This window comes from Panthera pardus, unplaced genomic scaffold, assembly GCF_024362965.1.
Source record: "Panthera pardus isolate Hobbes unplaced genomic scaffold, ASM2436296v1 HiC_scaffold_6, whole genome shotgun sequence".
Classification (NCBI taxonomy): Eukaryota; Metazoa; Chordata; class Mammalia; order Carnivora; family Felidae; genus Panthera; species Panthera pardus.
This window is the reverse complement of record NW_026526991.1, coordinates 24,041,313-24,054,290: the sequence shown is the minus strand read 5'-3', so window position 1 is coordinate 24,054,290 and position 12,978 is coordinate 24,041,313. Positions and strand designations below refer to the sequence as shown.

The 12,978-nt window shown below is 34.9% G+C and overlaps 1 protein-coding gene across 4 annotated transcripts in view; it reads left to right on the top strand.

Moving 5' to 3' along the window:
* The window catches only part of NEDD1 (NEDD1 gamma-tubulin ring complex targeting factor), a 47,801-nt gene that overhangs the window by 20,597 nt on the left and 14,226 nt on the right, over nt 1-12,978 (top strand). For 3 of the 4 annotated variants that reach the window (XM_053894910.1, XM_053894909.1, XM_053894912.1), the window contains 4 exons: nt 4,446-4,675; nt 6,067-6,268; nt 6,650-6,845; nt 11,662-11,790. In XM_053894910.1, coding sequence (XP_053750885.1) covers nt 4,446-4,675; nt 6,067-6,268; nt 6,650-6,845; nt 11,662-11,790 — 757 coding nt within the window. The remainder of the gene's footprint in view (nt 1-4,445; nt 4,676-6,066; nt 6,269-6,649; nt 6,846-11,661; nt 11,791-12,978) is intronic. The other variant, XM_053894911.1, reaches the window with a different exon arrangement.

Sequence of the window (12,978 nt, the reverse complement as noted above, 5' to 3'; positions counted from 1 at the left end):
CTTTCTTTTTATTCTCTTTGTTCTCATAATAACTTTGTATGGGATTTATCTGCAAAGTTAGTTTCCCTGAACTTCTACACAGGGATGGGGTTCAGGGTATCTTTTCTAGCTTTACAGAGCTCCCTCTTGTTTTCAGTTTTGTTTTTTGGTTTTTCTTTTTAATGGCAATTTAATTTCCGAGGTTGCCTGGCTTTGTTCCACTCACTTACTTGTATGTGAACTTTTGCTCTCCTTCAGCTCTGTTGACTGAATGGAAGTGGGCAGTAGCTCCAGTGACAGTTAATTAGTGCTTGAAATGAGACTCTGGAAATTAAGAAGAGCAGGGGGATGGAGTTGAAGGGATATTGTATATATTTATGTATGTGTGTACAGGTACACATATATAGAGTATACAGTGTATAATGTATATACGGTGTCTAATATATCTATATATGTATATATAGGTATTGGAGATTATAAAACTATAATAAAATATGAATGTACATTCTTATCTCTGTGAAGGTAAGGCTTTTCTATGTATAAGAACAAAGTTATAAGTCAGGGGAACAAATTTGATAAATTTAAGTACATAAAACTTAAAATCTGGCAAAAAGCAAGATTTGAAAAAGTTAACAAAATTGAAAGGAAAATGGGGAAATATTTATACCTATGAGAGCATTAATGTCTTTATTATAGGAAAATCAATTGCAAAATAGGATTTAAAAAAATCTTAATAGCCCAATAGAAAAGAAACAAGGTAGATTAATGGGCAGTTCACAAAAAAAGGAAGACAGATGGTCATTTAGCATTTTTCAACTGAGAACCTTTAAAGCATGAACAGCAGTGAAATACAAATTCTTTCAGAAATTAGCAGTTTTTAAAAATGATAATAGTTAGGGTACTTGGAAGTTGGAAATAACCTAAATGTCCAACATTAGATTATTTAGGTAAATTGATATACTAATACATTCATGTATTATCCAGCTGTTAAAATCGTGTGATAAAATATTAGTGACAACACCAACTTCATCTTAGTAAAGTATGATCCCAGGTTTTCTGTTTATACTTTACTGAATTCAAACAAACGTACATTAACACAAAAAAGTATTTAAACAGGGGTGCCCGGGTGGCTCAATTGGTTAAGTGTCTGACTTTGGCTCAGGTTATGATCTCATGGTTCGTGGGTTCAAGCCCCATATTGGACTCTGTGCTGACAGCTCAGAGACTGGAGCCTGCTTTGGATTCTGTGTCTCCCCCTCTCTCTGCCCCTCCTCTGCTTGCACTCTGTCTCTCAAAAATAAACATTAAAAAAATATTTAAACAATAAAACTAAGACTTATTTACAACAAAACTAAATGTTAACCAGTTTTTCTGTAGGTGGTAGGATTATGGATGGTTTTTTCTCTTCTTTTTTTTTTTTATGGGTGGTTTTTTTTTTTTCCCCAAACATTTATAGCAGGTGTCAACAAACCATGACCCAATAGCTGGCCATTATTTGTGTAAATAAAAATTTATTGGAACACATCCGTGCTTATTCATACTGCTTTTGTGGTACAACAGCATAAAACATTTACTATTTGATCCTTCGAGAAAAAGTTGGCCAGCCCCTGATCTAGAGTGATGTATTTTTTATATTTAGAAACATATATTTCTCCACAGGCATATACATTCTTACATAATAATAATGTGAGAAAAAATAGTATTGCTGCTTTATAGGGATTTTTTAAATGAGGTTCTTGGCAATATATTTCTTTTTCTTAGAAGTAGCTTGAATCTGGAGCAACATAGGGGCTTAATAAGTGCTGCTGATACTAATATGTATTAGTACTTATTTTAAATATAATTTAGCAGATTAATAGTTTGGGTATCCAGGATTATGGATACTCTCTTAATGATACTCTAAAGGCATCATGATTTAATAGATGTAGAGACATCAGAAAGACCTCTTTTTTCAGAGAGATAGAGGGGAAACCATTTAAAGAAGTCAGTGTAGCTACTTACGGGTTTTTTAAAAAATATATACATGTCAAAGATGGTCAGATGGGTGCATAAGCAATGAAGAATGAGTCATGTGAGAATAGCGGTGATGGCTATTATGTCCCTGGCTCTGCGCAGAAACTATTTAATCCTCAGCACAACCTTGACTGCAAAACAAGAGTGTTTTCCATTTTGCAGTTGAGCACACTGAGGCTTGGAGAGTGTAATTTACCCAAGACCTGCAAAACTTGGCTGAGACCCTACTTGAACCCAGGTTATCTGAGAGGAAGATTTATGGTTTTCTTTAGCCTTTTCCTAAAGAGTTGCCATACAGGTCCACAGAATATAAAGCACATTTGGAATTTAGGATTTGATTTAATCAAGAAATACATTTTTAACTATTTATAAAGTTTCATTATATAAAATAGTAAGCTTCTTGTTCCTTGCTATATTCAAATAGATTCTGGATGACCATATTTTAAGGACTCCTGCTATGACTAAGAGGTTGAATTTTATGTACTTTGAGGATCTAGGAGGTCTGTGATTTTATGGTTTTATTTATTTATTTATTTCAGTTCTGCCTGTGTATTTAATTCAAATTTAGATTTTATGAGGGGCGCCTGGGTGGCTCAGTCAGTTAAGCGACTTTGGCTCAGATCATGATTTCGCCGTCCGTGAGTTCGAGCCCCACGTCGGGCTCTGTGCTGAAGGCTCAGAGCCTGGAGCCTGTTTCAGATTCTGTGTCTCCCTCTCTGTGACCCTCCCCCGTTCATGCTCTGTCTCTCTCTGTCTCAAAAATAAGTAAACGTTAAAAAAAAAAATTCAAATTTAGATTTTATGAAGGACCCTAACTATATGAACTCTTAACATGCTGCAGAATTTTTTTAAAAATTGTCTTGCTTATGTTTTGATGGGTTGATATGTGACTCTATAAACATCACAGTTCACTAAAAAATCTCTGTGTCTTTTATATAGTTAAGCTGTGAGTAGTGTATTTTTTCTTGAGTATAGACCAGAGGAAAGATTTGGCTATTTGAGTGGATATACTTTTCCTCAACAAATACGCAAAATATAAACCAATGCTTTCTGTTTGTACTCTAATCATATGAAAATGAGGAGCCAAATTTAATGGACGACCATAGTAATTATCTTACCTTGGGTGTCTGGTAACAAATACTCCTTTTGTTTCCTTGGACAGAATTTGTTTTGTATTATTCCTAAATATTTTAGTTGTCGAGGGCTGTTGTATCTTATGTTAAAATATCTTAGAAGATAGTAGTATATGAGTTTTTAATACATAGAAGCTAGTGGTTTCAAATCCTTTTGGAGTGTGATAGATTAAACTGGATAGAAGAAACAAACAACCTTCAGATTTGACTTTTGTTCTGTGCCAGTTTTATCTGGAACCTATTATATGTATGTGTGTATATAATATATATATATATATATATATATATATGTGTATATAATATATATATATATATATATATATATATATATATATATATATATATATATATGGCTACTATCTCCTACTAGTGACTGCTTTATTGCTTTATTCAGTACTGTAACTTAATTCTTTGAAGATCTCTTAGAGCCAGTTTCCCACTCTGTGGATTCTACTTTTAATTTCTATGTTTATATTGCTGGTTCTGTGCAGTGAAAAATTAGTTTAAATGTAAAATATTTAATCCTCTGCTCAGTGAATGATAATATCAATACAAGTTTGAAAGCAACATTTTAGTAAAAGTGGATAAAATTCATCCAGTTTTAATTCAAGACCTGTTTACTCAAACTGAATCTTTGTTTATTCTGGTCCAACAGAAACTAGAAAGAGAGTATGTCTCCACTGCCCCCAGGGAGGAGTGTTTAGAGAAAGGCCAGTATTGCCCTCAGGCTGATGCCTTTGAAAGAATGGATATTATCCATTCCCAGTCTATAGTGTTGTCAATTATTTCTTTGTGATTTAGTTAATTTTTTATTATGCTTCAGGTGTTAAATTGCTAGTACATCAGATGCTCAGATTCAAACAAATATATCCAAATATCTAAAATACATATAGAAAATAAATTTGAAATATTGCTCATTCTCTGCCAGTGTTCTCTTACACTTGTTCGTGTTTTGGCTGTGATTGGCTACTACTGGGCCTTTTATTTATGGTAGATGTTCCTAATCCTGATGAATTAACGTAGTAATCTCAACATCTTGTATTTTTCCTCCGCAAAAGGGGAGATTGAGGTAGCTCTATTCCAAGATAATAAAATCATGACAGATTTAATTACTAGAATATTGGTATGTATTGGGGTCATCTTATAACCCACTAAATGATTTTATGGTTGTCATAATTAAAACCTGTTACTGTATAAACCAGAGAGGTCCTAAATCCCCTGTGAATAGTGTGGTTGATGGTTGGCCATTATTTATATAGTTTATATAAAATGTTCTTATGAATGCTTACAGTTACATAAAATTTATTCCTATTTTCATAGTCTGTTCGGCACTTGAAGTACTCCTTGTTTAAGAAATCACTACTGGGCAGTGTTTCGGATAACGGAGTAGTAACTCTCTGGGATGTGAATAGCCAGAGTCCATACCATAACTTTGACAGTACACATAAAGCTCCAGCTTCTGGCATCTGTTTTTCTCCTGTCAATGAATTGCTATTTGTGACTATAGGCTTGGATAAAAGAATCATTCTCTATGATACTTCAAGTAAGAAGTAAGTGTGACATGATCATTTCTTAATTTAGTAACAAATAACTATAATCTCATTAGCAGACATATTTGTGATTTACATAGACCTCTGATTAATGTTTGGGACATCTAAAGTTTGTGTACTTGATATCTAAAAGATAAATTTTTCTCTTTTTTCTCGCATGCAGAAAAAAATAGATGAAATGTGGATGTTCTTTAGAGTACATCTGGATGATGAATGTTAAGAATAGCATGTTAATGATTGCACATCTTTATTTTAGCATAGTATTCTTTACAAAAATACAACTGAATATATTTTTTAAGGCAATATGATTAATTTGCTTTAAAATTCATTATCTACAGCATTGTTTCTAAACTGCTAACATTTTGGGCTGGATAATTCTTGGATGTGGGATGCGGGGGCAGGGGGTGGGGTGGCTGTCCTGGGTATCGTAGAATATTCAGCAGCGTCCCTGGCCTCTACCCACTAGATGCTAGTAGTATTCCCCAAATTAGCAAGAGTAGCAAAATTGCCCTTAGTTGAGAACCACTGATCTAGAGCTAAAGGGTATGTAATCTTTTAAGTATCTGGGTCAGTTGTGCCTTCTTTCTTACAGTTATAGCTGTGCTTCGTTAGCTGTTAAAAAAAAAAATGGTTATAAGAGTGCTACAGGTGTATTCAAAACACCTAACCATATCTAAAGATTGTGTGGAAGAAAATGGTAATGTTACTACTAGGGAAGGACCCACTATCAGCCCTTGTTAAAAGTTTACTTGTTTCACTTTCTTCTTTTTTAAAAATTGTTCTGTTTTACTCTTTCTTGTTAACTAATTTGCTGAGAACCTTAAGAGTCAGTAAGCATTTCTCTCGTACACCAGACACTGTGGCAAAAAGCTCAGCTTCAGCAGGTCAGTATCCATATTTCTGTGTTGGCTTCATGAGGATCAAGCTACATGGATTGTTAGCTTTTTGGTCAAGAAATGCACAGCTGCTCCCCTGTGATGAAAGGTCATAGTCCTCTTGAGACTTGAGCAGGTCAATAAATGGAAGGGGGATACTTAGGGCCTCCTTAACCCTGAGACTAGAACCCTTGTTTGTGGAGTAACACCAGGAAGTCTGTCACGTTCACTGTCAAAGTAGTAATTACTCAAAGGAATACATATTGCTTCTGAAGATGTAGAACTTAACCTGTTGGAAGTGAATAGAAAAATACGATGTTGTGTTCAGCAGTTCCTTTATCTGCCATTGTATTAGAAATGTCTCTAAGTCTAATTCTGAATTTCTGCTTTATGCAAATATTTGGAATGTGTATTCTAAGTAACTTTGGTTTTGGTCGATAGCTGTCTAACGTCACATATGCTTGTATACCTGTATGTACTCACATACCTACATAGACTTTGTTCCCCTTTCCAAAGGCTAGTGAAAACGCTAGTGGCCGATACCCCTCTAACTGCAGTAGATTTCATGCCTGATGGAGCCACTTTGGCTATTGGATCTTCCCGTGGGAAAATATATCAATATGATTTAAGGATGTTGAAATCACCAGTTAAAACCATCACTGCTCACAAGACTTCTGTGCGATGTATAGCATTTCAGTACTCCACTGCTCTTTCTAAGGTAAGGTATTTTCTTTCTTTTGATTGTTTTTGATTTTACTAAATAAGTGTAGCTCAGAATATGGAAGTCATATTTTGTCCATTAAACACATTGTAGTTTTGCTTTATGATCATTCTTGTATGAAAGCATTTTAAATAGTTTTGATACAAAGTTATTTGATACTTGGTTTTAAACTATTTTTTTGTACTTAATTCTCGTATTTCTTCAAAAATATTTTAAAAGGCTTTTTGGTTCAGAGGGAAACTCTCAGATTCATCAGGAGGCTTAAGATTTGTAAGGGAAAATATATGTATTTTTATCCTAACAAGGAATTGATAAAATATTAATGTATACTATGGAGCATTAGAAACCTGAGCTTTTAAATATTCCATTACATTTCAGTCAAGTTTAAATAAAGGCTGTTCAAATAAGCCCACAGCTGTGAACAAACGAGCCATTAATGCGAGCACTACCAGTGGAGGAGTTCAGAATTCTGGAGTCGGCCGAGAAGCAGCCACCTCTTCCACTGGCACAGCTCTCCCACAGCCCATGACAACAGCTGGGGGAAAAGGAGCAGTTGCTGTTCAAGACAAAGCAGGTAAATGCTGCTTACGCGTTTATGGTATTTGGAGTTTCCACCCGGCACCCCACCCCAATATGTATTATTAGCACTTTCTTCAAGAGCCTAGAACTCAAATTCACTTGTGTATTTAAGTAAAATTATTAGTAGATGGTAAAAATGGAAGAAGTGACCATTTTAACTTGAGCTATAAATTTTTTAAAAATTAATGAAAGGTACTTAATCTATTTAGCTAAACTTTTTTTTTTTAATGTTTATTTATTTTTGACAGAGAAGCAGAGCACAAGTGGGGGAGGGGCAGAGAGAGAGAGGGAGGCACAGAATCCAAAGCAGGCTCCAGGCTCAGAGCTGTCAGCCCAGGGCCCGACGCGGGGCTCAAACCCAGGAACTATGAGATCGTGACCTAAACCAAAGTCAGACGCTCAACCGACCGAGCCATCCAGGTGCCCCTAGCTGAACTTTTGTTGTAAGAAATATTATCTTACAAATAGAATAATACCAATTTAGAAATTATCCTTAATACCACTCCAGACTGGATGTCTTGTGTCTACAAATTAATCAATAGAGGATATGATTCTTTGATGTTGTCACTTTGATTTGATCTCTGAGTTACAAAAAAAGCTATTAGTGGCTTCTTTTATTTCATATTTCATAACAAAGTAAGTCAGGTGATGAAGTGAATTTATTTAAGTGCTGAACAGTGCCTGGTACCTATTAAGCAGTATATTAGTAGTTTGTTAAACAAAAATAAACAAAAATGTTGTCATTTTTAAATAATTTCTTCTACTCCAATAATCATATTGATAGAATGGTTCTTAAAAAATTCATTTAGACTTTGTGAAGGTGTAATATGATGATAAGCTTCCCTGTTTATTATAGAGAATATTCTTTTTTTCTCAATTCCTGAAAACGTTTTTTTTTTTTTTTTATTTTAAGTTATGCTATACTATCACCTTACAACATATTTTTTAAAAGCTTGCATGGTATATATACCACTCTGTTTCCAAACTAGTCTCATTAGAAATGGATGTATCCATGTCTTTGTAAGGTTTCAGGACAAATACTTAACTTGGACACAAGTATTGGTTGGTACCTTCTCAGCATGAGTTTATGATTTTCAAGTAGAAGCAAAACTTTGTTAGCCTTGATAGTATGGAATAGCTTTTTTAAAAAAATAGTATATATATTCATTATAAATTTTCTGTTAATATCTACATCATCCTTACATAAAAGTCATTACATATTATATAAAAAAATAATTAGTTCTTATTTAAGAACTCCTGGAAACAAATATTATTGCTATATACTTAGAAGAAGAAATTAAGTTTGAAATATAACTTTGAGTAATGTTTGCCAAGATGTTGAATTAACTATATTATGAAAATTGTCACTATTTTCAAAGATAATTTTATTATTACTGATTTTATTCATATTTCCAAAATTAAATAAAGTTTCTCTCATTTACTCTGCGCTTTATGAAATCTCACTGTTATTCATTTAGTTTTTAATAAGGAAACTCATGTAACGATGACAGCATTAATTAGGAAATGCAAGACTTGGGTCTGCAGGGTCACTGATTAATGATAACTCTTGGCTGATTAGCAAAGTTTCTGACAAAATGAATGTTTGCCCTGTACCCACAAAGAGTTAGAAACTTTTATTTATTAATTTTATTTTGAAATAATTGCAAACTTATAGAAAATTTTCAAAAATAGTATAAAGAACTCCTGAGCTCTAGTATACTCTTCAGCAGATTCACTGTTTTATAAATTTTACCACATTTGCTTCATCGTTTGCTCTCTCTTACATACACATACATGTACGTTTCCCTGCTCTGAAACAGAGAGTTTGTTAGACATAAGTCTTGGGTCTGTGACTTCCTACTAGGATGACTTTGGGCAGTTTTTTAACCACTTTGAGTCTTATTTTTTCTTCCATAGATAATATTTAACTTTTAGCGATATTATGAAAACCAGAGAAAATATATCAGTAGGCACACAATAGGCTCTCAGTAAATTATGGTTTTACTAATACTGTCATCACAGTTTTCATCATTACTATTACTATTATTTTAAACTCCCTAAAATGAGTCTGAGATTTGAAAAAGTTCATGTTGCTCTACTAAAGGCGCCAACCAGTGCATTCCCACCAACAGTGCAAGAGGGTTCCCCTTTCTCCACATCTTCACCAATACCAGTTGTTTCTTGTGTTGTTGATTTTAGCCATTCTGACCGGTGTGAGGTGATGTCTCATTGTAGTTTTGATTCATCTTTCTCTGATGATCAGTGATGTTGAGCATCTTTTCGTGTGTCTGTTGGTCATCTGCATGTCTTCTTTGGAGAAATGTCTATTCATGTCTTCCACCCATTCTTAATTGGATTATTTGTTTTTTGAGTGTCGAGTTTTAGAAGTTCTTTACAGATTTTGGATACTAACCCTTTATCAGATATGTCATTTGCAGATATCTTCTCCCATTCCGTAGGTTGCCTTTTAGTATTGTTGATTGTTTCCTTTGCTGTGCAGAAGATTTTGATTTTGATGGAGCCCCAGTAGTTTACTTTTGCTCTTGTTTCCTCAGGTGGCATATCTAGAAGGAAGTTGCTGTGAGTCATGTCAAAGAGGTTACTGCCTGTGTTCTCCTCTGAGATTTTAATGGTTTCATGTCTCACATTTAGGTCTTTGATCCATTTTGAGTTAAGTGTATGGTGTAAGAAAGTGGTCCACTTTCATTCTTCCACATGTTACTGTCCAGTTTTCCCAACATCATTTGTTGAAGATACTGTCTTTTTCCCACTAGATTTTCTTTCCTGTTTTGTTGAAGATTAATTGACCATATAGTTCCTTTGTGGGATTTCTATTCTGTTCCATTGATCTGTGTATCTATTTTTGTGCCACTACCATACTGTTTTGATCACTACAGCCTTGTAGTAGAACTTGAAGTCTGGAATTGTGTTGCTTCCAGCTTTGCTTTTTCTTAACTCTAGAGAACAAACTGTTACCAGAGGGGAGGTGGGTCGGGGATAGGTGAAATAGGTGATGAGGATTAAGGAGGGCACTTGTGATGAGCACTGGGTCTTGTATGGAAGTGTTGACTCATTATATTGTACACCTGAAACTAATATTATACTGTATGTTAACCAACTGTAATTTATTTTATTTTTTTTTTTTTTTAATAATTTTTTTTTCAACGTTTTTTATTTATTTTTGGGACAGAGAGAGACAGAGCATGAACGGGGGAGGGTCAGAGAGAGAGGGAGACACAGAATCGGAAACAGGCTCCAGGCTCGGAGCCATCAGCCCAGAGCCTGACGCGGGGCTCGAACTCACAGACCGCGAGATCGTGACCTGGCTGAAGTCGGACGCTTAACCGACTGCGCCACCCAGGCGCCCCAACCAACTGTAATTTAAATAAAAACTTATAAAAAATAAAGAACCTCGGGTCGCCTGGGTGGCTCAGTTGGTTGAGTGTCCGACTTCGACTCAGGTCATGATCTCACGGTCCATGGGTTCGAGCCCCGCGTCAAGCTCTGTGCTGACAGCTCAGAGCCTGGAGCACCTCTCTCTCTGCCCCTCCCCTGCTCATGCTCTGTCTCTCTCTGTCTCAAAAATAAATAAAAACATTTAAAAAAATTAAAAAAGAATAAAGAACCTCTGCAGATTTATTGCTAGTGCTCACTTTCAGTAGGAAACAGCCATTTAAGAAGTAAAAACATAAGGCTTTAGCACTACTTCCAAATGACACTAAACTTCTGTTTCCTAAAGTTCCAGAGGCTAGAGTTATGCATTCGTAATGTTTAACGACCTAGAAGAAGAAGAGAAAATTTCTTCTTTATAACAATTCAACTCTTGGTGTAAACACTTCAATGATAGTGATGTAAAAATGTTCAGTAATATTTTAACTTTCTATCAGGTACTATTATAAAAGTTTATTTCATTTGAGAGACTTGGACATTTTTGGATATGCTGGCTGTTCTTTGTTTTTATCCTAGCTTTTCAGGATCTTGGGACCAAGATAGCAAATAAAACACTACTTAAATGATAGTGTAATACAGTAACATGCTACCAATTAAAATACCAGATTTTCATCACAGGTCTCGAATTTCTAGAACTTAGTCCTCAACCCAGAAATGAGCAAGAAGCTACTGAGCTCACAGAGTTCCTCTTCCAAAGTCCCTGCCCTAATCCCTTGCATTATATACTGGCAGGGAAAACAAAACCGTGTGGCTCTTTATTATTGTCTGCTATGCTATTCTTTATGAGTTTAGTATTCTGGTTTCCTTCCTTCTAGTAAACTATCCAGAGGCTAGTGAAGTCATTTGAGGTCGATAATACCAAGAGCATGTTAAGCTTCCACTGTTAGTGAAGGAAAAGACAGAAGAGGGCAAAAAGAGATCCATTTACTGTTGGGGAAAGGAGCTAACATTAGTTGAATCTGCTCTGTGTCAGGCATCATGCTAAATGCTTTACAGACTTCTTTAATCATTTATAGATGATCATAAAAGTGAGTCTGTTCTAATAGAAGTTGGTTGTGTTCAGTATACTCTGTTTAAGAGGGTAGCAAAGTATATAAATTATTTTAGAAAAATTTCATCAAAAAGGCTAAAATAAGATGGTATTATATAAATGAATAGATTATTTGCTTTTGAGGAGCCCTTCATTACATGAAAATCATGGTTAACTGAGCTGTTGTTATATTATTTTGTTTTCCTGATGCTCGTAGTTGTAATATTACCAGTGATATGGTAATGCATTAATTTTTAGAACTGAGCTTCTGATGATAAATTTTTTTTTTGGCTGTAGTAACATTTATTTTTATATCTAATTTTCCTATAAGGTTTGCCTCGAAGCATAAACACTGATATTATATCTAAGGAAACGGACAGTGGGAAAAATCAGGATTTCTTCAGCTTTGATGATACTGGAAAAAGTAGTTTAGGTGACATGTTTTCACCGATCAGAGATGGTAAGTCTTTTCAGATCAGAGGATCATGTTCTCTTGCTGGCAGTCATTACATTTTTAGTCTCGCTAAAAGATGTGGGTAATAGCTTCAGTCTGTTTCTGTTCATGACAGTTGCTAATTTTCTCAGTCCCTGGGGTGGTATCTTTTCCTTTGCCCTGATATTTCAGATGTTACCATTCTAAAGTATACGCTTGTCATTGTCACATGGGAACTATGCAAATAGCTCTCAAGTTAGCATTTTAATTTCCACAGAAGTGTCTTAAAGGAAATTTTGCCTCCATAGGCAGTTTTTTAGTTTCTAATAAATCTTAAAATCTTAGATATTTTGATAGGCAAAAAATACCTTTTCACCTAAAAAAATTGTTTTTTATTATTAGTATCTAATTGTTATTTATTCATTGTTTTCATGAAGAAATATGGCTAGGTGATAGATTGCCTCATCTTTTACACTATGTGTGAAAGTACTACACACACACACACACACACACACACACACACACACAGTCTCTCTCTCTATTTCCTTCCCTCCCTCCCTCCTCTCCCCATTGCTAGGAGATGTTGCCATTAAAAAGAAAATAAAAACACAAAAAACTTGTCATTTTGATATATAGAAACATATATCATTGTTGTTCATACTGTATGAACCGGGCACATTATTTGGATGTGTTTTTTTGGTACTGATGTTCTTACTGTTTTCATTAATGGGATAGTCTCACTGCTAACAGCAGTATTATCAACAATATGGGTAAATTTCTAGAGCATAATTTGGCATGCTTAAATATCCATACCCTTTGGCCCGTTAATTCTGTTTCTATAAATTTACCTAATAACATATTCACAGTATCCTACAAAGATTTGTATGTTTACTGTTTATGATATTGAAACTCTGGAGCAAACCTAAATGTCAGCAGTAGCAGTATGTTTAAATTGTTACATCCACTCTTGATCTTATAGAGTTTCATTTTTTCTTTAAAATTATCTACTTTCCAAATTTTCTACAGTTAATTTCATAATTAGAATAAGCAGGAGTGCCTGGGTGGCTCAGTTGGTTAAATGTCCAACTTCAGCTTAGTTTGTGATCTCAAGCTCGTGACTTTGAGCCCCGTCTTGGGCTCTGTGCTGACAGCTTAGAGCCTGGAGCCTGCTTCCGATTCTGTGTCTCCCTTTCTCCACGCCTCTCTCTCTCTCTC